General features: G+C 41.2%; 1 protein-coding gene across 6 annotated transcripts in view; it reads left to right on the forward strand.

The window, feature by feature from the left end:
• LOC126471200 (uncharacterized) overlaps positions 1 to 24,162 on the forward strand; it is a 50,316-nt gene that overhangs the window by 12,669 nt on the left and 13,485 nt on the right. For all 6 annotated transcript variants that reach the window (XM_050099343.1, XM_050099325.1, XM_050099317.1 and 3 more), the window contains exon 3: positions 8,809 to 9,032. In XM_050099343.1, coding sequence (XP_049955300.1) covers positions 8,809 to 9,032 — 224 coding nt within the window. The remainder of the gene's footprint in view (positions 1 to 8,808; positions 9,033 to 24,162) is intronic.

Consider the following 24,162-nt stretch of genomic DNA (forward strand, 5'->3'; position numbering starts at 1 on the left):
TGAATTTATTCATGTAGATTTGAGTGGATGGATGAGAAAACCGTCTCTTGGAGGTGTACAGTAGGACAAAGTTTAAAGGATGATTGCACTTCATACAGGTTTGTGTGTTTTCTTAAAAGTAAGCATGATATTTTTCCTGTGTTTTTGGTATTTCAGAGACTGGTTGAAAGAAAAACTGGAAACAACATCAAAAGTTCTGAGAAGTGACAATGGAACTGAATTCATAAATAAGCAATTTGAAGATTATTTCAAACATAAGGGTATAATACTTGAGAAAACAAGTCCCTATACACCTTAACAGAATGGCTGAATTGAATGAGAAAACAGGTCCAATGCTGAGTGTGCACACACTATGTTATTAAGTACTGACTTGTCTCACAAATTGTGGGCAGAGGCAGTTTGATATTAAGACTGCATTCCTGAATGGGGATTTGGAAGAAGAATTTTACATGGAGCAACCAAAAGGTTTTGTTGTAGAAGGCCCAAATAATGTTTGCGATCTGAAGAAGAGCCGATATGGACTCAAAGAATCACCACATTGTTGGAATAAAAAAATTTGTACAGTTTCTGACAATGTTTGGCTTTGTGCAGCTGAATGCAGACAAATGTGTTTTCCATGCTTTACCTGGCACTTTGTGGATGATGGCTTGCTTATTTGTAAGTCTCCAAAAATACTGGAAAATGTTTTGTCAGCACTGGGAACAATGTTTGAAATTACTGTGGGCAATGGAAAGTACTTCTGTGGATTGGCAATTGAACATAGCTCTTCTACAAAAGAAATGTATATAGGCCAGCAAAGATCAATTGTTTACTTCAGAATTTCAACATGGATGATTCAAAACTGAAAACCACTCCTTTTGATGTTGGAACCATGTTGCACAGTGGACAGTCTCCTGCAAACCAACATGAGGTAAAGGAGCCGGAAAGCAAACCTTATCGGCAGGCAGTCGGCAGCTTAACGTTTGCAGCAATTGTCTCACGGCAAGACATCATGTTCGCTGTGCGCATGGTGAGTAGGTTTTTACATAATCCGGGTCTTGATCATTGGCATGCTTTTAAAAGGATTATGAAGTATCTACAGGGGACCAGGGACCTGACCATAAGGTACAAAGCTGACTACTGGACTGGGGGTCTACTCAGATGCCGACTTTGTTGGTGACTGTGACACTTGTCGGTCAACAATAGGCTATGTGAGCTTGTTGGCGGGTGGGCCTGTGACATGATGTTCATGTTGGCAGAAATGTGTAAGCAGATCAACAATGGAGGCCGAATACAGAGCAGCTTATGATGCTGCTACTGAAGTTGTTTGGTTGCATGGTTTTCTCAATGAACTTGGTTTTCAGTTAGACAAACCAACAACACTCCATGTTGACAATCAAAGTGCTGTTCGCCTGATTAAAAACACACAACATCACAAACACACCAAGCACATTGACATTAAATACCATTATATACATGAACATGTTGAAAATAATGAGATTCAAGTCTATTATATTTATTCTGATAAAGAATTGGCAGACTTATTCACAAAACCTTTAACTAGAGACAAATTCATATCAAATAGAAAAGCTCTGTCAATGATCTCAAAACCTTAATAAAGCTCTGTCAATGATCTCAAAACCTTAATAAAGCAAGAGTGAGAGTGTTGATAATAAAGCTCTGTCAATGATCTCAAAACCTTAATAAAGCAAGAGTGAGAGTGTTGATAGCAGTGAGTTTGTTACGTTGAGCAGGCGATTCGATGTCCATACATGCCTTGCAGCATGACACGTTTTGGTGTAAAAGGAGGTTGCTATGCCTGTGTGTGCAAATGTCTTGGGTAGACCAAAGGCGTCATGCTGTCATCACCGCCTCCCTCCAGACTATACGGGCACAATATACATGTGGCCAGAATAAGCCCATATTAATGCTTCCTACATGCTCATATTTAGATTGGTCTCCCCCGTAACACCCTTTTCTGGCAATCTACTGCAAATATATGGAATAGGGAAATAAGGACGTACAATGAATGAAGATTCCTGCTGGAACAGCCAGCATATTTCAACTACTTGATGTTTACACATTCAGACCGTGGAAGAATTTTCTAAAACAGTTCTCTGATGTAATCCTACTATAAGGCTATGATGTAAATATGCACCTGAAAATTCAATCTTTGATTCATAATCAGTTCGTTTTGTGAACATGTTTAGCTATGCGTGGTTCAAAAAGGGATACACACAGAAAAACGTGATACTTGTGAACTTCCTGTTAATTGTTGCCTTAAAAATTATGGTAATGCTGTAAACTGTGCAATAATATTGCAATAATCAGATGTGCATGATGCACAATTTCTATGTGTGTGCAGCACTCCTTTGCAGTTGATAATACGACACCCCCTTATTATTGCACTGACTATCAAAGATGATGCAACACAACCTAAATACGGAAAAATAACAAAGTAGATGTCAAACGTAATATCCAAAAACAAACAACAAAAGTAATGAAACAAAATAAACAACAAACGAATAAAACAAAGACCATGAAAATGAAAACCTCGATATTGCTTATTCCCGAACTCGACAGAGTGTGAGATGTTATTATTTCAATTAAATCCTTCAGGAGCCTGTCTTTTATGGTTACACTGTGAAATTGCAAACAACACTATCACCAAGTATGACAAATGTCGTATGGCGGACAGAGCGTGCGTATTGCGGTATGTAGGGCTACTTCTAACTTATATCTAACTGCTGCGACCTTGGGATGTAACTTTATTATATATGGTTGAATTTGTTGTTAAATACGCTATTAGATATACTACACACAAACTTTTTGCCATTTCAAAAATACTGAGGTGGGGGGAGGATTTTGAAACATAACAAAATGTTTAAATGCAGAATTGCACATTTGTAAAGTACAGTAGCAACCATGAAGATTGGTTTCAACATTTTTGTTATATCTCCAACTGTTTCGATCATATATACTCAGAAAGGTAACTACAGCATTTTCTTTGGGAGGGTTTTCACCACTTCCGTGGTCACATCGACACACACAAAAAAATACGTGTCTCATATTTTCACCTAGACTACAACATATTCGAAGTGTATCGGAATCGGCGAATGGCACATGGGTAGTATTACTTCGTCATTATCAAAGGTGGGGGTAAACTTACAGGTCCTTCTGTCGACCAGCAGACTCACTTCCAAATGTAACTGAAAACTTCAGAGTAAACCTAAGTAGACTAGACATAAGCTCTCCAGTCATACTATCATCATCAGAAGAGACTTTAATCATTCAACAACCAGTTTAATCATTCAACAACCAGTTAAGAAAATTACAGTTTGTAAGTGGTGGATGTGACAAGACGTCCAATGAAACATTACTCAATGTTCTCTCTGAAAACCACCTTGAAAAATTGCTTGGGAGCTCAAGCATGATGAAAACATATTGGATGTAATAGCAACAAATAGAACTGCTCTCTTTGAAGGTGTTCACATTGAAACTGGTATCGGTGACCATGAGGCATTTGTAGCAACAATGTTTACCAAAGTACAAAGGCGGCTAAACAAGTAGTAGGATTTATATCCTCAGCAAACTATACTAAGGGAGAGTAGTATCGTATCTCGGTAAGGAACTTTAGAGGAATGTATAGAACTGTATGGCTCCTGTTTAGAACAATAGTTGACCGTGCTCTTTACGTATGTATATGTACCTAGTAGAACTGTTCATGATGATAGGAGACCCTCAGTGGTATACAGTCACTGTAATGAAACAGACTATGATGTGATAGATGTAAAACAAAGCATAGGGCTATAAACATAGATATGCTGATTGAAATGCATTTGGTTATCAAGAGACTAATGTGTCAACCCTTCAATGACTACCATAACAGAATATTATTGAAGAATATCACAAAACTGGAAGAAATTCTGGTCATATGTAAATGCTGTTAGTGCACCAAAGTCAGTGTCCATACAATCATACACACGTCAAAACAAGTTTTGCATCACCTCAGTTCCGAGAGTTCCGGAACCTGTACAGAAAATTGGAATAGAGATCAACATAAACATCATTTCCACCCTTTTTATTTCTCATGAAAACCACACATTGCACGTTGGACCACCATACAGAGAGACCTTCAGAGGTGGTGGTCCACATTGCTGCACACAAGTACCTGTGATACCCAGTAGCATGTCCTCATGCATTGATGCACGCCTGTATTCATCATGGCATACTATCCACAAGTTTATCAAGGCACTGTTGGTCTAGATTGTCCCGCTTCTCAATGGAAATTCAGCATAGATCCCTCAGAGTGGTTGGTGGGTCACGTCGTTGATAAACAGCCCTTTTCAATCTATCCCAGGCATGTTTGATAAGGTTCATGTCTGGAGAACATGCTGGCCACTCTAGTCAAGCTATGTCGTTGTCCTGAAGGAAGTCATTCACAAGATCCAAAACACCAGCTAATCTCCACCTTGCTACACTTGCTGGACGGTGTGTCTAAGGCATTCAACCTGACTGGGTTGCCTCCAAACAAGTCTCCGACAATTGTCTGGTTGAAGGCATATGTGACACTCATCGGTTAAGAGAACATGTTATCAATCCCAAGTGGTCCATTCGGCATGTTGTTGGGCCCATCTGTACCATGCTGCATGGTGTCGTGGTTGCGAAGATGGACCTCGCCATGGACGTCAGGAGTGAAGTTCCGCGTCATGCACCCTATTGCGCACGGTTTGAGTCATAACACGACGTCCTGTGGCTGCACAAAAAGCATTATTCAACATGGTTGCATTGCTGTCAGGATTCCTCTGAGCCATAATCCATAGGTAGTGGTCATCCACTGCAGTGATAGCTCTTGGGCGTCCTGAGTGAGGCATTTCATTGACAGTTCCTGTCTCTCTATATCTCCCCCATTTCCAAGCAACATTGCTTTGGTTCACTGTGAGATGCCAGGACACTTTCCTTGTTGAGAGCCCTTCCTTGCTCAAAGTAACAATGCAGATGCTATCGAACCATGATATTGACCATCTAGGCATGGTTGAACTGCAGACAACATGAGCCGTGTACCTCCTTCCTGGTGGAATGACTGGAACTGATCTGCTGACGGACCCCCTCCGTCTAATAGGTGCTGCTCATGCATGGTTGTTTACATCTTTGGGCAGGTTTAGTGACATCTCTGAACAGTCAAAAGGACTGTGTCTTTGATACAATATCCACATCTCTCTTCAGGAGTTCTGGGAACCGGGGTGATGGAAAACTTTTTTTGAGGTGTGTATACAAGACAAAATGAAATTGAGGGTTGCAAAGCAAAAGCAGAAACATCGAACTCAAGTTTTCAAATGTTCCTTTACAAATGAAAATGCAGGGGTATTGTTCCAGTTTTATGCTTGCACCACTTAAAAGATGTGTGATGCAGATATTAGTGTCAGTGGTGTTGAGAAACAGCTGGAATTGTTGAAATTGAGCATCGCTGAAGAGCCTCATTTAATCCGTATGAGATTCTATACTGAATTTATGGTTGAGTTAGCCTCTCTGTTAACTCGAATTTACTGTAGAGCCCTTGGGGAAAAAAAATGCCCACTGGTTAGAAGAGAACAGGTCACACCTGTCTCTACAAGAAAGGTAACAGAACTAATCCAAAAAACTGTCCAATATCCTTAACATCTATTTGTTGGAGAGTCTTAGATATATTCCGAGCTCAAATGTAATGAGGTATCTCGAACAAAATAACCATCTCTGTGCCAACCAGCATGGCTTCTGAAAATGTCAGTCATGTGAAAACAACTCGAATTTTTCTCGCGTGACAGCCTGAAAACCATGGATCAAGGCAGTCAGGTAGATACAATATTTCTCATTTTCAGCTATGTATATTATTTAAAGTCCAAACTTACAATGTATCAAGTGAAATTTATAACTGGCTTGAGAATATTTTGGTGGAGAGGACAGAGCTTGTTGTTGTGGATGGGGAGTCATTGACATATGAAGTAACTTTGGTGTGCCTAACTGAAGTGTTGGGACCATTGCTGTCCATGCTGTATATTAATGACCTTGCAGACAGTATTAATATCAGCCTCTGATTTTTTGCAGATGGTGCAGTTATCTACAATGAAGTACAGTCTGAAAAAAACTGCACAAATCTTCAGTCAGACCTTGGATAAGATTTCAAAGTGATACTATGACTGACATCTTGCTTTAAATGTTCAAAAGTGTAAAATTGTGCGCTTCACAAAATGAAAACCCATACTACCTATACAGTATCAGTGAGTCATACTTAAAAATAACCCACTGGCTTATACAACCAGCCTCAGGTTTCAAGTTCATTATTACATTGCTGGCCATGAGACGGGCCGAGCAGCTGTTGCTGCTTCTTAGTGTTTCTTCTATTCTATCAGTAGATGGCATGACATGTTATATAACAACATTGGAAAGCTGAGAAATTGAACTGTTTAGTGGTGTATAACACACTCCATTTCTTTTGATATTTTGTGTATTAAAAGAAATCTTTTTCAGGGTTTTTTGCCAACTGTTTACTAAGCAGTGCCATATCGTAAAAAGTTTCTCTCAAATGATGAAATCAAGTCTGTTGAATAAAAGTAACAGATTTTTTTTAAAGTGGTATGTCTGGTAGTTCTTATAATGAAGATAGCGAGGTAAATGATACTATAGATGACAGTGAGGCAGATGAAACAGGTGGTGAAAGAGACATTGCAGCAACAGTTGTGAATGTTGCTAAAAAAACCAGGAGATAAAAGAATGGAAATGGAGAATAAATTAGGATAAGCCTCCCAAAATTTCATTTTCTGGCTCTAGTGACATCAATCCTAGGGTTCAAAGACAACTCCCTCGACAACTAACACCCTTAGATGTGCACAGAAAAATGATTCACGTGTCTTTGTGGGAGGATGTAGCAGTAGAAATAAACAGATGTGCAACAGATTGTTATAAAAAAAAATCTCTTACTTCAAAACCAAACTGTGCTTGGTTTCCTACTATAACCAATGAAATTGAAGCAAATTTTTCATTATGTATTCTTATGGTACAGGTAAAGAAGCCAACAGTTCAGTCAGACTGGTCCATAAAAAAATCAATTTATACTCCTTTTGTTACTGAAGTTGTGCCATATAGAAGAATCTTACATATTTCTAGGTTCCTTTATTTTGTACACAATGAAAATGCTGACCCTGAAAACCGCCTTAACAAATTGCAGCCTGTTATTGACCATCTCAAACAAAATTTCTAAAGTGTTTACTATCCTGAAGAAGATATTGCAGTTGACGAAAGCCTCATGAAATTCAGAGATACACTCTCCTATATCCAATTCAATACAAAAAAAAGGGCATATTTTGTAATAAAGTTCTTCAAAATTTGTGAGTCAAATAGAGGCTACTGTTCAGCATTTAATATTTACAATAAAAAACCTGTGCCAAGCAATAAAGAAATCCCAGCTAATGAAGCTGCTGTTATGGACATGATACAACTGTATTTGGACAATGGCCATACCGTATATGTTGACAACTGATACACTTGTCTGTAAGGCTCACTGTAAGGGGCACATATGCCGTAGGAACAGTTAGATGTACAAGGAGAGACTTTTGAGTTACTTTCATGCAAGCTCATGGCTCTGAAGTGGATGGATGAAAAATAAGTAAATATTCTGCCCAGTACCCATACAGATGTCAGGATGACAGCAACAGGAAAAAGTGGTATGAAAACTAAAACCCCAGCCCAGAAGCTCCATGCCGTTAAATGACACAGCAGTAAACGCAGTTGACAGACAGGGCCAGCAGGTGTTACCTTTCCCTCTCATGAGAAGATATGCCATAATATATAAAAAAAATCTTGTTTCAATCAGTTTAGAATTCAGCTGGCAGAGGACATAATAGTGCAGGCCACTCTACCAGACTACAGTGCACTTGGACTGCCCCAACATGAAATTTTCCCTATTATGAACAGGATTGATCACATACACTTTGCTTAGGTAAAGCAGGTGGCAGACTTCAGTTTATTGGTAGCGTACTAGGAAAATGCACTCAGTCTACAGATGAGATTGGTAACAAAGTACTTGTGCAACCTATCCTAGAGTATTTCTCAAGTACCTGAGGTATCTATCAGATAAGACTGATGGGGGTTATTGAATATACACAGAGAACAGGTCGCAGGTATGTTTGACCTATAGGAGAGTACCACAGAGATGCTGAATAATTTGAAATGGCACTTGAAGATGGATAAAAACTATCCTGAGGAAGCATACTCACAAAGTTTCAAGAATCAGCTTTAAATAATGAATCTAGGAATATAACACAACACCTACATATCCTGCTGTTGGGATTGTAAGAATGAAATCAGATTAATTACAGCAAGCACAGAATTATTTAAACAGTCATTCTCCAAATGCTCCATGTGTGAATGGATTGGGAAGAAGCTCTTGTAACTGGTACTTCACAGTGGTTTGCAAAGTATAGCTGGAGATGTAGGTTAGGTAGATAGTGTGAAAAGAGAATTTATTGTAGGGGCAAGTCCCACTTGTGTTGTTCAGAGGTACTGGAGCTGGATGGAAGGAAAGAAGTAAATGGCATGAAAAACAAGAGATATATTCGAAGGACTGTGTGTGACTTTTAGATACATACACTTAAGATAAAGTCCTTTTATTTCTTCAGATGGTTTACAAAAAAATGCTTTCTGTTTCCAGTGGTCATCCCATGTTTATTTGATAAACTGCCGATAAAAATATAGAACTAAATTGTCCATATCAAACTTATCATTATAGTGTAAAGCCAGTTTCCATACATTTGTATGGTATGGAAGTTGTTTAATAAACTTCTGCTGTTTCAGATATATCGAAGAAAACAGTGAGGTATCATTTATTCCTGATCCCCCTAGCTGGTGCAATATAAGCTTTCGTGGCTTTCAGGAAAGAGTGCTCACTTATAGACCACAACATTGGGGAGCTGATCCAAATGCTGTTCTGTGGTTCTCGAAATATGGCTGGCGATGCACTGAAAAATTTGTGATAAAGTGTGATATATGTTCAGCAACAGTTGAATGTTCCTCATTGAGTAAGTATGAAAATAATTCTAGATTTATGAAGGTATAAGAATAGGGCTAAAAAATTTCTAATACTGCTTATTATGCAATTTTTTGTTATTTGACTGTAGTGAGATGACAACTTGTGAAATGTATTAAGAAATACCTTCAAAGATGTTTTCTCAGAATTTGGAAAATGATTTCACAGAACGAACTATTATATAGAGGGAAAAGTTTTGAATTTGCCGCCATCCTGAGGCAGCACTGATATCTAGCTTGTTAATGAGCACACATGTGCCTCCCCCCCCCCCCCCCCCCACCACACACACACACACAGACACACACACACACACACACACACACACACACACACACACACACAAGAGAGAGAAAGAGAGAAATAGCTGAATATGGGCATGACAGACCTTGGGAACCTGACTTCGGGATGGTCAGTGCCCCATCCTCTAAGATTTTGAATCGTGGACAAACCCTCCATCTCAGTGGGTGAGTTATACACTAATGTAGAACTTGTACAGTGTACATACAGTTTCACAATACATTCACAATAAACATTCAGAAATGCCTCCACCGAGTTTAGTGCATTTAGCTGCATGTGTATGAACAGATGTTGTTGCTCGTTTCAGTTTCACAGGATTTTTCTTAATTTCATCTATTGCATTCATAATACAAGCAGGTAATGCCTCACATGTATTGACTTTGTCCTCATAAACTATGTCTTTCATCCTTCCTGTATTAAAAAATCCATTGGTGTTAAATCGGGCGATGTGGACGGCCACAGACTTGTAGCACCATGAGCAATCCATTTCTGGGGAAAATGTTCATTTAAATGTGTAGTAGCTGCGTTGGTGAAATGTGGAGGTGTGCCATCATGTTGAAAATACATTTGCAATCACGTAGCAAGTGAACATCTTCGAGCAAGTGGGGCATTTCTTCTTGAAGGAATTGTAAGTACATCTCGCCAGTTAAACGTCCTGGGAAAATGAATGGTCCAGTATTGTAAGTGTGTGTTAATTATACCACACCATACATTTATGCTAAATTGCTGCTGGAAATTGTGTTGCACTGTTGCATGTGGGTTTGCTGTGGACCATAGGTGCTCATTATGTACCAGGTGTACTGGTATGAAATGAGCGTTAAGATACAAATGTGTCGATAGGGAACATTTGTTGTGAACGAGCCTTAATTTTTTTTGTTTGGTTGGTATGACATCTGTCAAAGATATTTAGTATACATCAAGTCATGGAACAAACATAATATGTTTTCATCATGTTAACAATGTCGAATTTTGTACCAGAAGGTGATGATTTGCAGAAAGCATTAATTTTTTGTTTTCATTTGAAAAAAAGTGCTGCAGGGTCGCATCAGATGCTTGTCGAGGCATCAGAAGCAACATGCAAAAAATGGTATCAACGGTTCAGAAATAATGATTTTGATGTAAGAAATGAAGAACGTGGAAGACCACCAAAAAAGTTCGAAGACGCCGAATTGCAAGCAATATTGGACGAAGATGATACTTTGAATCAGAAGCAAATGGCAGCCATGCTAAATGTTGCACAACGATCAATTTCTGACCGTTTGAAAGCTATGGGAAAGATCTAAACGTGTGGAAAATGGCTGCCACATGAATTGAATGAAAGACAGATGGAAAACCGAAAAAGCATTTGTCAAATTTTGCTTCAAAGACATGAAAAGAAAATCAGCTTTGCATTGAATTATTACTGGTGATGAAAAATGGATTTATTTTAAGAATCCTAAATGGGAAAAATCATGGGTTAATCCGGGACAACCATCAACATCGACCGCAAATCAGATTGATGTGGCAAGAAGACAATGCTCTGCATTTGGTGGGATTAGAAAGGTGTGGTGTATCATGAGCTTCTAAAACCCAGTGAAACTGTGAATACTAATTGCTACAGACAACAAATGATCAATTTGAACTATGCATTGATTGAAAAAAAAACCAGAATAACCAGAAGACTTGACAAAGTAATTTTTTTACACGACAATGCACCTGCTCACAAAGCAAAACTGGTTCAGGATACAATCAAAACACTTGGCTGGGAGCTGCTACGCCACCCGCTGTATTCACCAGGCTTGGCCCCTTCCGACTACCATTTGTTTTCATCAATGGGACACGCATTGGCTGAGGAACACTTCTATTCCTACAAAGAAGTCGAAAATTGGGTGTCTCATTGGTTTGCTTCAGAAGATGAACATTTCTGGCGTGGTGTCCACAAATTGCCAGAAAGGTGGTCAAAATGTTTAGAAAGCATTGGTCAGTACTTTACCAATTACAGTAGAGCGTCGATTATCCGAAGTAATTGGGGGACATGGGTGTTCGGAAAACTAGTTTGTTCGGATAATCGAACTGTACATGTTTATTTGCCAAAAAGAAATACTGTACAGTAAATTTATTCATAAAAACAGGCATTTCTTTTAGTATTAAAAAGTAATACAAAGTAAAGCACGCCTCAACTCTAAGCTGGCGCAGCTGTTGCTGTGAACAGCTTTGATACTGCCGCTACTTCTACTGCCAGTGCCAAGCCGACAGAAGTGTGCTGATTGTTGAAACACAGCGACTGGCAGCTTGGCCGGTCAGCAGCGCATTGTGAAGGCCCCATTAGAAGCAATGTTCCTCCAGCGGTGGCCCAGTGCGTCGACTATTGTGGAAAACTTGGTTTGGGAGTGAGGGGGATGATGGACGGTAGGGTGGGAGAGTAACAGGTGCGAGCGAGGAGTACACAGTTCGGGTAAGCGGTCGTTCGGTTGACCGACGTTCGGATAATTGACGCTCTACTGTAGTATTTAATCAGTTGCACAACTCTAAGCGAAGGACAGGATCTCCTGGATGTAAATGATGTACTTTTTGTTTATGGTAAGGATACAGATTATTGTACTTCATTGCATGCCATACCTTAGATTGTGAAATGCCTAATCATTGAGAGCTACATTGTGTACTGGAATGCAGGCTATATGGAACACGGCCATAATATCCTCATCATCGCCTTCACATATCGAGCACTCATACTGATTCTCAATGCTAGGTAGAGAACCTGTCTCCCATAACATAACTCTGCTAATGATTCATGTATTCGGAATCCTCCGAGTGGGATAATGTACACGATATCCATTAACTGCAGCCGTATCATTACCATCACATTTGCCATAAACAAACACCATGTCGATGTGTTCCTCTGTCATAAATTTGAAAGGCATCCCTATTTCATAAATAATCTACAAACTACAACAGTTACTATGTGGTTTTACTTAAATATACTGTACAATACAGAAAACTTGCTCGTTTCAAGGTTAGGAAAGGACTGAAACAACTCACTAACGGTTACCAGCAATGACATAAACATTTCTACATTCTTAATGGAAAGTAAACAAATTTACTTGTATAATAATCTTTGCTTCTCTGGATGTTCTGGAAAACTATTGCAGATACACATCTGAGACATGTTTTATTAGATTCACCAGACCAGTAACAACAAAATAAATGAAAATCACACTTTACTTTAACCTCGTACAGTTTTGCGATGGCTTCATATTAGCAAAGTTGCAAAATTTCAGTCAAAATCTGTTATTAGATGTAACTCCATAACTAAACATTTGCGGATCTATGTTCTTATGAACTTTTTTCTTTAGTTTTACTTTCAGAATAACATATTAAGATATCTGCATATCTTTGTGAATCACTCTGTATATACAGGAGCAAAACTTAAAACTTTAATTAGAAGGAAATTTGGTTTGTTTTTATGAAATAAATCAATAAAATGTACTGGACTTATTTTTTGTAACTGAAAAACTCTTGAGATCACTGTGTACGTGGGGTATTAAAAAAAAACACATAAGAAGCTCTGTTTCCACTTTTGCTACTGTGAATGGTAGGAAAAAATAAAAATTATTAAAACTTTAAAAAGTTGTGTACTAACAAATATAAATATAACATAACATTTAACAAGTATAACCAAATAACACCCTCTGGTTTTGCTCCTGGAAATTGCTTAATCACTCCATCAAAATGAAATTTTTCTGCCTCCTCCCTTTCAGTACTAAGCAGAACAAGTCCAGTAAGCTGACTCTCTTCCATAGAAAATAATAATAATAATAATAATAAAATTTATTCAGTATCGCATAATCAATAAAGTCCGTAAAATAATACATCATGAGTACATTGTACATCTGGTAAGAACATTGATGTTTACAATTTATGAACTATAGTTTTGGGTTTAACAATATTTTTCTACTTTTTATGTTTGTCAATGTACAAGAGCAATGTTCAGTCAGATTGCTTGCAAGTTACTTACTGCTATTAGCCTGAAATACTTTTGAAGCATGAAGACATAGAACTCATTTAGAGAACAAAAGTGGTGTTCTTTTAAAATTATTTTTCGTTGAGCATTTAATTTGATCAAGACAGAAAGGAACTAATGACATTAGGTGCAAGTGAGCATTGATTTAAATCAATGGAGAGAGCTGATAATTTGTGCCAGACTGGGATTCAAACCCGGTTCTCGTGCTTTCCACATGTTGCAGTGGTAACCAGGGTACCCGGATTTGAATCCCACTCCAGAACACATTTTCAACTTTCTCCACTGATTTAGATCAGCACACACTGCTAGCTAATGTCATTAATTCCTTTGTGTCTTGATTGATTCATAATGGCTACAGGATTGAAATTGTGTCTTCTCTTTCAGACATGTCCGAAAGTACAGACGCCTCATACATATTTAATTTGGTAGTGAGATTTTAAGATTAGCCTTGGCTAGCTTCAGCCTGGCATGAAGTGCTTGATTTTAATATAATGCTCATGCCTTCAACATTGGCTAGCTTCAGCCTGGCATGAAGTGCTTGATTTTAATATGATGCTCATTCCTTCATCATTCATGAATGAACGAATGAATATAATGCTGTTCTGTGGTTATTTACATTGTATTTTGACTTGTGTCTAGTAGTATGCTGGTGCATGTCTTTGTTTTTATTTCATTGTTTTCACAAGCTAGCTATATTACCTTTACATTTATAAAGGAAACAGTTTACAACCTGGTTCTTTGTTTGGCACCACAAATAGTTGTGACATCTTTTTCTTGTAGTTTTGGTGATGTGTTTCTACATTCACACTTTGCAAACCACTGTGAAGTGCACAGCAGAGGGTACTTCTCATTGTACCATCTATTAGGGCTTCTTCCTGTTTCACTCACATATGAAGTGCAGAAAGAATGACCATTTAAATGCCTGTGTGCAAGCTCTGAGTGATCTAATCTTCTCCTCATTATCCCTACGAAGTGATACATATGGATTCATCATTCAGGGATGTTTCTTAAAACTTTGTAAGTAGGTTTTTTTTTGTGTGTGTGTGTGGATAGGTAATCAGGTTTGTTTGTGATGCTTAACCCCATATTTCTACTGCATCTACAGATTGGATGAGAATGATGAGTGATGTGCAGTTTTCACCACATTTATATGTTTACAATGTTTGATAATCATATTCGTGATAAATTGTTTTTAAGATAGCTTACATGCAAGGAATCTCAATGCCTGTCCTACTGGAGACTGTCCCTGATTGTGATACACAAGAATTATGTCCAGTTTTCCATTTTTACAGTGGAATTTTTTACATTTAAATGGCTTTCGTTGAAATACTGGACTATTTCATTGGTAACACTGTTGCACAATACCGTTAGGTTGTCATAGGCTTTGTGTTTCCATGTTTGTTTTAAGCCATGCAAACTTTTTCCCATTGCTACTATACAATTTTATCAATTAACAGCCAGCTCCTTCGATATCTAGCCTATCAAATAGTCTAGTGCTGTTAACAAACTCAGATTCTATTTCAAGATTAAGAAACACACCAGTAATTCTGTAAGCCATACACAAAAGTAATAATAAATAAGTCTAGTAACATACTCCTTGTTCTGTGGCAGTTATTGTGTTGTGTATTAACTCTGCTCCAGCTAAGGAAGCTGATTTATTTTTCATAAAGCTGTTCTGTTTCTCTGATATTAAATTGTGTCGACTTAGAATGTTGAGGCCAAATATCTCCTTTTTTTTATTATTGGAATGCCCTTGTATCTATGTTATAGATTATTGATAGATTTTCCAACAGAGGGAAAGTACCCATTGAAAAGATTTGCAGTCTGTTGTTTGAATTTGATGATACTTCATTGATGGTTGTTGGTAAGATCACTAGGTGATTTGCCCTAAAGCTGTTGATAACTTTTCAAATAACTATTCCAATATTATTTGAGTTTCTGAAGAGTGTGGCTGCATAGTTCCTTCTAGATGCTAGTAGTTGATCTTTGTAAATAGTCTTGATAGTTCTTAAATTATACTGTTAGTTCTGTCATTGTTGCAACCTTTAGCATTCCACATTGGAAAAGTCTTATTTTTTTCTCTTTTCACTTTGATGTATACACTTCCATTTTTTTGTCATCATTAACTAGCAATAAGCTTTTTGGCTTACTGTTGAGATTTTTCAGCATTGTTTTTGTGTGTGGTTCCTTTTGTCACTTTGTAATATAATGATTTTTCAGCTTCCATCAGTACCTAAGTAGCATGGTGGTTAGAAAAGGCAAGCTACAGAACTTACGCATCCTATGTGTAATAAAACTTATTTGTTATAATGTAGCCAATGAATAATTCACTGCTATTGATGTGTTTAATGGGGCTCAGTCCAGTGATCTAGTATTAGCTTTAGTTTTTTCGAGCTGTTGTCAGTAGACAGCATGTCAATCTTTATAATGAAAAATAATTTGTAATACCTTTTAACGAATCGAATTTTGGCTCAGAAAGGGTTGAAATACGCAGGTGTAAAACTCTTTGGCAATCTACTCATAGAAATAAAATGTCTGACAGATAGCGGAGATGTTTTTACATGTAAAGTAAAGAGCTTTCTCCTTAACAGCTCCTTCTGTACCGTAGAGGAATTCCTAAGTAGAGGAAATCAGTCATTTAAATAAATTCTGTAAATGGCCATGTAGCCATATAAATATTATTTTTTGTTTAGTTGCATATAAGTGTACTGCGCGTGCTGACACATTCAACATCATAATGTTTATTGTGGATTTGATCTATGGAACAAGTAACTAACTAATTATACCTCCTATTAATATAATGTTAACCCAGCCATTTTTATTGCAATCTTAACTGTCTATTTCAACAATTAGGTCATTAAGAATTTCAAAGAAAAGATCTAGGCTATTACAAGGGGATCTGTATAACCTATAATGATTAAGTTCTCTTTCCCCTACTTACAACCAATTGCTGCAACTTCTATAATACCATGAAGTTACATATATCTGTTACAATTATGGTTGCTACCTCTCACACCTAAGATGACTACCCTGCCGTCACATTTCTGTTTTTTGGTGAAGACAGAGCATGATCATGAAGAATGACACATACACTAATTAGCTCATTTGGATATCTGTGTTCTCTTACAACTAAAATACCAGCCCCTGGTATCCAGGTCATTGTGCTTATTCTTAAGACTTTGAAAGTTTTGTTGAAATAATTTGAATCAAAGTTGGGATTTCTGAATGCTGGTTGGACGTGACACGTTCTCAGTGTGTACCATTTTGTGGAATGGAAATATGAGCTTAACTTTGCTAAATGATCTCTCTCAACTGGTGATGGAGGCAACGAATGTCTGCAAGAATTCTTCTGTTCTTGACAGTTTTATGGAACCACAGCTTTAAAAGCACCCCACAGTCTTAAATTTCTGCATATAGTTGTTCACCATCTACATCACAGCTTAAATTAGACCAAAAGGCGCAATGAGAGATTTTCAGTCTAGGTGTGTCATTATTCGTAATGTCACTCATCCCTTGCTGTTAATTTCCTAACAATGTAAGGGATTGCTGTGAAATGATCTCCGCCTCTGGCAGTTGCAAGACAGGCATTTTTGCTGCGATTTGGGAGGGTCATTTCACCCTGCAAGTTTTGCCTCAAAATCCTCTTAAGATTTGGCATTGCCAGGAGTACTCCAAAATGGCTGATACATGAAACCTATTTCGTATGTTAAAAAGAGGTTTCTAATTTTGGTCTATAGGACATAGTCCTTGCAATGTAGTATGTGGGGAAAGCCTTTGTTGTTCAGTTCAGTTTACTAAATTCACTTCTCCATATACAACAGTGTACACACACACACACACACACACACACACACACACACACACACACACACCTCTCTCTCTCTCTGTGTGTGTGTGTGTGTGTGTGGGGGGGGGGGGGCGCTTCAGTCTCTCTTCCCACCCCCACCCCCCTTGTTGTAGCCGCACTGGAACGGTTGCAGGGTTGCCGAGTGCGAAAGTGCAGTGGGACCAAACAGGAGCGGCCTGCGAACAAACAAATTGAACGGGGAATGATGGACATGAACGACGACAGACGACCGACCCAGACCTAATGAACAACAACAAGCAAATAGCAACAGGGTCACAAGCGAAACCTTACGAATCCACAACGTCCACGGAAACAAAGTAATGTAAACGTGCTGTCTGTAGGCGAGATGTCAGTAGACTAACACGAATATCAGACTGCCTGCTGATCGAGATGCAGGCGCTTAAATACATGATAGAGTATGTTGCTATTGGCTGCTGGGACCACGTGCTCCACCGTGGCGCCCTCACATTAAAAGTGGGCCACCAGCACGCATGCAGCCACGGCTTATGGCGCGATGGCTGGAGAGACCTCTAGTGGTAATTGAGGTTCTTGCCGTCTGGCGCAGATTCGAAACCCATGGCACTCGGTACCAGATCCCTCCCCCTTGAAACTTGCAGGAAAGGGCTTAAACGCCCTGGACGGTGCCGAGGTGGTTGGCAGATGGGAGAAGACCCAGGCTTACCAGCTGCCGGTGGCAGGGAGGAAGGGATGTCTGAGGTGTCCATGACTACCAAACCAGAGGCCAGGGTGGAGGAGGGAGCCGCCAACCCACCTAGGGGCAGGGAGGGCCAGCGGCAGGCTGCGGGGAGGCAGCAACCAGGGACAGTGGCAGCAACTCGAGGACCACGTCTGTATCCTAAGGAGGTAGTGGAGGAGGAGGAGGCGATAACGGTGGGCATCCCGCGGGGGCACGCAGGCGGAGCTGGTTATGATGGCAGCGTTCCAGCCAGCAACTACCATGGCAGACGTCCAACCTGCCTTGCTCCCGTACAAGGGGCCCACACAGCCGTGCTGGGGGACAGGAGAGGGACGGCATCAGCAAATGGAGCAGGGTCTGCAACTGTCGCCCATGGAGGAGCTCCGCCGAATTGCGGCCATCAATTGGCGTGATGTGATAGGTGCTCAAACACAGGGTGAGGGCCGATGTGGCTGGAGATGTGTCAACCGCCTTCATCAACTGTTGTTTAAATGTGCAGACAAGCCTCTCCACCGTGCCATGTGAGGAAGGGTCGAAAGGCAGGCTATGGATATGTTTGATACCGTTGGCCTGACAGAAGTTGTGGAAGGAGGATGCTGTGAATTGGGGACCATTATCAGAGACCATTGTCTGAGGCAGGCCCTCCATGGTGTGAACCTGGGCCAAGGCCATGAGTGTGGCCTCTGTGGTGGTGGACGCTATGCGGACGACATATGGGTATTTGGAGTAGGCATCAATGATAAGTAACCACATGGACCCCAAAAACGGGCCCACAAAATCGAGGTGGATGTGATCCCAGGGCCGGTGAGGTACAGGCCATCATGCAAACAACTGAGTTGGGCTTGCCTGATAACATGCACATACAGTGCACCCGCAGACCAGACAATCAGTATCACCATGAATGCCAGGCCAATACACATGCCGGCGAGCTAAAACTTTCATGCGGGACATACTCCAGTGTAATAAATATTGATGCCACAAATCTGGAGGGATGACTACCCTATGAGCATCCGACTCTGTGGCCAACAGAAGGACATCATCGACCACAGAGAGCCTGTCGAACAGGTGGTGCCAGGGGCTGAAATTGGTCCACATCCAACGAGTAATATAGGAGGTCCACTTGTGGACCATGTAGCGGAAAACCTGCCGCAAGATAGGATCGCGTCAGGTAACCGCAGCAATGTGAGCAGCCATAAGAGGCAGACCATCCGGCACAACCTGGCGGGCGGAATCAGTGTGAAAGCAGATGACCTTCTCTTTGTCAAACGCAGGATCGGGGCCTGCTGGGAGGCATGACAAAGTGTCCGCTTTAGCATGGTGGGTGGTGGGCTTATCCTGGATGGTGTAAGCATAATTTCGTAAAAATAATGCCCAGCACTGGAGATGTTGCGCCATCCGCTCTGGAAGGTGAGAGTGAGGTCCGAAAAGCGTAACTAAGGGTTTATGGTCCATCAGGAGGGTAAACTTTGCCCCAAAGAGATAAGTACGAAATTTTTGGATGGCAAACACGATCGCTAGGGCTTCCTTTTCAATCTGGGAGTAATTCCGTTGTGCTGGGGTCAACATATTAGATGCATAATTGATGGCTGTTCAGAGCCGTCGGCATTCCAATGCATGATGACGGCCCCACTGCCATATGCCGACGCATCAGCCGCCACAACCAAGGGGTGGTCTGGAGAGAAGGGAGTAAGGCAACGGGTGGATTTCAGCATCGCCTTTAAACAGAGAAAAGCCTGGACACATGCAGGAGTCCTATCAAAAGGCACCCCTTTGTGACCCAAGTGATTGAGGGGCTGAGCAACGGAGGCAGCCTGGGGTAAAAACTTTAAGTAATAACTGACCTTGTCCAAAAAGACCTGCAGTTCAGATAAGGGCCTCAATGGCCGCAACGTTGCGACCCGAAGGGCGAATGCCAGCTTTGCTAAGCCATTGGCCTAAGTGTTCCATTTCCGGTTGAAAAAAAACAACTTATCCAGCTGACAGTATAAACCTGCAGATTACAGAGCGTGAAATAAGGCACTGACATTTTGCAAATGTTCCTGGCGAGAATGCCCGGTGACCAAGATGTCATCCAGATAATTCACGCAGGCAGGGATAGGCTGCGTAAGCTGCTCGAGGAACTGCTGGAAAATGGTCGGTGCCGAAGAGACACCAAATGGAAGGCACTTGTACTTGTACAGTCTGAAAGGCATATTGATAACAAAGATGCTCTGGGAATCGGCATCCAAGGGTAACTGGTGGTATGCCTCAGCCAGGTCGATCTTGGAAAAGTACTCTCCCCCAGCAAGCTTGGTGAGGAGGTCTTCCTGTCGGGAAATGGGGTAAATGTTTACGAGGGACTGAGCATTGACAGTAGTGCCGAAGGCCCCACACAGTCGATGGAACCCATTGGGTTTTCGTATGACCACCAATGGTGTCGCCCAGGCACTGTATGTCACAGGTTCCAGAATGCCAGGGGCCTGGAGCTGATCAAGTTCCTGCTTGACTTCCAGCCGTAAGGCCACCGGAAGGGGTCGAGCCCGGAAAAAGTGAGGATGCGCATCTGGCCGAAGTGTGATGTGCCCCTGAAAATCAGAAGTACATCCAAGATCCATTGCAAACGATGACACAAAAGCGGAAAGCACAGATCGTCCAAGTCCTGATAAGGAACAGCCGTGGAAATGACATTAACTTCATCGGAAATTGAAAAGCCAAACAGCTGAAACGCATCCTGGCCAAAAATATTCAAAGCCAACGGACGGTCGATGACAAAAAGGGTAAGGAACCAGGCAACACGTTTGTACATCGCCTGGACGACGAACTGCCCACAAAGGGGAATAAAACCATCTTCGTAGACGACCAAACGCCGAGAGGGAGGTGACAACTCAGGAGAGCCCAAGCGGATATACGTCGCCGTGTTAATCAGGGAGGTGGTGGCCCCAGTGTCAACCTGAAAACTACATCCTCATTGAAAAGGCAGAGCATGAGGAAAAGCTTCCATGCTGATGGGTCATCCTGTGGGACTACAGAGTGCAGAGCATGGACGGTACCTTGAGGCCCTGGAGGGGCAGGACTGAAGCGAGTCGAGTGACTGTGACAAACCGATCAGATGTGGCCCACCTTGTTACACAGCGTGCACGTTTTCTAGTGGTGGAGACAATCAGCTCGAGAATGTGCAGTAACGCACTGTGGGCAAGATGGAAGTGGGCCACACGATCAGCGACGAGGGGCGACCAGAGGCACCAATGCCATAGAGACATAGGACAAACAGGAGTCCCGACAGTGCTAGCCTCCATCGGCAGGGCCACGTCGACCTCGTGAGGGCGGAACCTGCCGAGACACATCTATTGCCGCCACTTGCACACACACCATAAGACGCTCATTAGCTGCCTGCGCAGTTTCAAAGGAGTGTGCAGTGCAGCGAATCTCTTCCAAGGACGGGTTATAGAGTTTCAACACCTCAGTGCAGACCTCAGGATTGGGAGCCAGCTGAACCACCACATCCCAGATCAAGGAGTCCGCATAAGAAGCCTTACACTGCCGATTTGTGCACGTAAAATATCATCGACAGCTGAGACCTTGCAAGTCCGTGACCCAGGAACAATGTGATTGACCATGCTGTTTATGGTACTGGTGAAACTCCAGCCGAGAGGTGACCACGTGGTAGCTTTGGGAATAATAGTTTATCAGCAAAAGGCATATCTCCTGGAAAGAGCCACAGGATCGGACAACAGTGCCAACTTGCGGAGAGGAAAGAACCTGTCTGGGGAAGCGCAAGACAAAAACAATGACCACTGTAAGGAGTCATCTGTGACTTGAAAAGCTGTTAAATGTTGTTTCAGCCTATGTAAGTATGTTTCCCAGTCTTCTTTAGCATCATTAAATGGTGGGAATGACGATGGACCAGGGAAGCATCGAACACCCGAGGACTCGGTAGCTGTTGTGGGAATGCGTCCCGGGCATCAACTTTGTCCTTTAGCAACTGCAGCGACTGTTGTAAGCTGTCTAACTGGAGCTGCCGCTGCTGCATGAGCTGCTACTGTTGATCCATAAGACAGACCAACTTCACCTCCATGCTAACAACTACCACCGTTTACCTCGTCGCCAAAATGTTGTAACCGCGACCAGAACGACTGCGGGGTTGCCGAAAAGGAAAGCGCGGCAGAACCAAACGGAAGCGGCCCATGAACAAACAAAACGAACAGGGAAGGGCAGACATGAATGACGACGGACGACCAAGCCAGACCTAACGAACAACACACATATAGCAATGGGGTCACAAGTGAAAACTCACAAATCCACAATGTCCACGGAAACAAAGTAATGTAAACACGCTCTCTGTAGGCAAGTTGTCAATAGACTAACACGAATATCAGACTGCCTGCTAAGCAAGAGGCAGGCACTTACATACATGATAGAGTACATCGCTATTGGCGGCTGGGACCACATGCTCCACCGTGGCACCCCCACATTATACGCGGGCTAGGAGTGTGTGCGTGGTCACGGTTTCTGGCGCAACGGCTGGAGAGACCTCTAGTGGTAATCGAGGTCCATGCTGTCTGGCACGAATTCGAAACCTGCAGCGCTAGGTACCAGGCCGCCTCCCCCCACCCTCCCCCCCACCCCGCCCTCTCCCCCCTTCTCTCCCCCCTCCCTCCCCCCTCCTCTCCCCCTCCTCTCCCTCCCTCCTCTCTTCCCTCCCTCCCTCCCTCCCCCCTCCTCTCCTCCCTCCCTCCCCTCTTCCCTCCCTCCCTCCCTCCCCCCTCCTCTCCTCCATCCCTCCCCCTCCTCCCCTCCCTCCCCCTCCTCCCCTCCCTCCCTCCCTGCCTGCCTGCATCCCTGCCTGCCTCCCTCCCTCCCTCCTTCCCTCTAATGTCAGTACGGCAGGAGAATGTTGTGTAAGTACCTCATATTGTTTGTATTACATGCTTCTATGCAGCAAACACCTACCACCTCAACTAAGAGTTGCACCAAAAAGCCATAAAAAATTAGTTAATGAAAATAAAACTATTCCAATCTCGTAAATCCATTATTTTATGTGTACAAAAGCTACAGAGTTTAGGCATTTAAGATAGTCTACAATATGTGACTTTCATATCACGTGCTTTTGAGAATACAAATACCGAAAGAATAAAATGTAGGCCCTCTAACTAGATTTTGAGATATGAATAATTGACATTGCTGTACTGTTGGAAATAATTCATCCCTTAAAAGAGAGAATATTAAAGAAACTGGGGGCAAAAGATGAAAGTGAGCAGTATGAACACCAATTCAAATTTGCCATCACACCACTTCCCATCAAAACAATCCACAGTGCTTTTCAAATGGTGGCACTCGCACTGGCTGTCAGTGGGTCATCACGTCACATTACTGTTTCTCAGGTAGAAAGTTTCCACGGTGTCATAGTCTGCTAACAATGAAAGTGAATGTATTTTCCCTGCATTCACTTATGTTATATTAGTGGATTTCCTGCTTTACTTTCTTCTTAATTCTTATTTTATTATTTTACTTTGTTTTCGTGACAAACTGCAAATGTTCCATGACAGCTTGGATGTTTTTCCATTGGGTGTTCTTCCATAAGCATTGTCAGGTATTTGATGGTGAACAATTATTAGGTTTTACAATAACAGAACAGAGCTGAAGTTTGCACTACGTATAAAGAAAACATATGTCGATGAAGCATTTTTAGTAAATAACATTTTTGGGTGAAAAGATCAACGCTAATGAAGGAGAAAAATATAATTTATGACTTTATTAGTTATGCGAGGAAACAAAATTGTGGGTAAGGTAAAGAGGATGTGTTTGTTTCCATATAAATATTGTTTTCTGTGTTTATGTGTATATATTTTCGCTAGCAAATAGATGTTGATATCTTGAAATGTTGTTTCACTTCTCACTACTTTACCACACAAAATTGATCAAGAACCTATGTTATGAAGTTCGTTTCGTGCAGTAATAAAATTTATCATTGCTAGTCTCTCAATTCATTACTATATTCTGACTTTTTGTATCCCAGACAGTATCTCATAACCTCACTTTCACCATTTGATACTGTGTTTAAGTGAATTGACGGGACATGACATCCAGTGCGAATACAGCCTGACGTGACATGATGCTTAATTGATGTGTGTGGTGAATTGGCAGAAGATTAGAAGAAAAAGATATGGTAGAAACAATTACTGGACCACATAATCCAGTAATATTGAAAGAGTTATTTATTGTATTGTTTTTGAGTCTGTAGTATAATGAAAATGAAATAACTTGACATAAGTCTATGGAGTCAGAAAAAAAAGTTAATGAGG

The sequence above is a fragment of the Schistocerca serialis genome, chromosome 1 (genome assembly GCF_023864345.2).
Source record: "Schistocerca serialis cubense isolate TAMUIC-IGC-003099 chromosome 1, iqSchSeri2.2, whole genome shotgun sequence".
NCBI lineage: Eukaryota > Metazoa > Arthropoda > Insecta > Orthoptera > Acrididae > Schistocerca > Schistocerca serialis.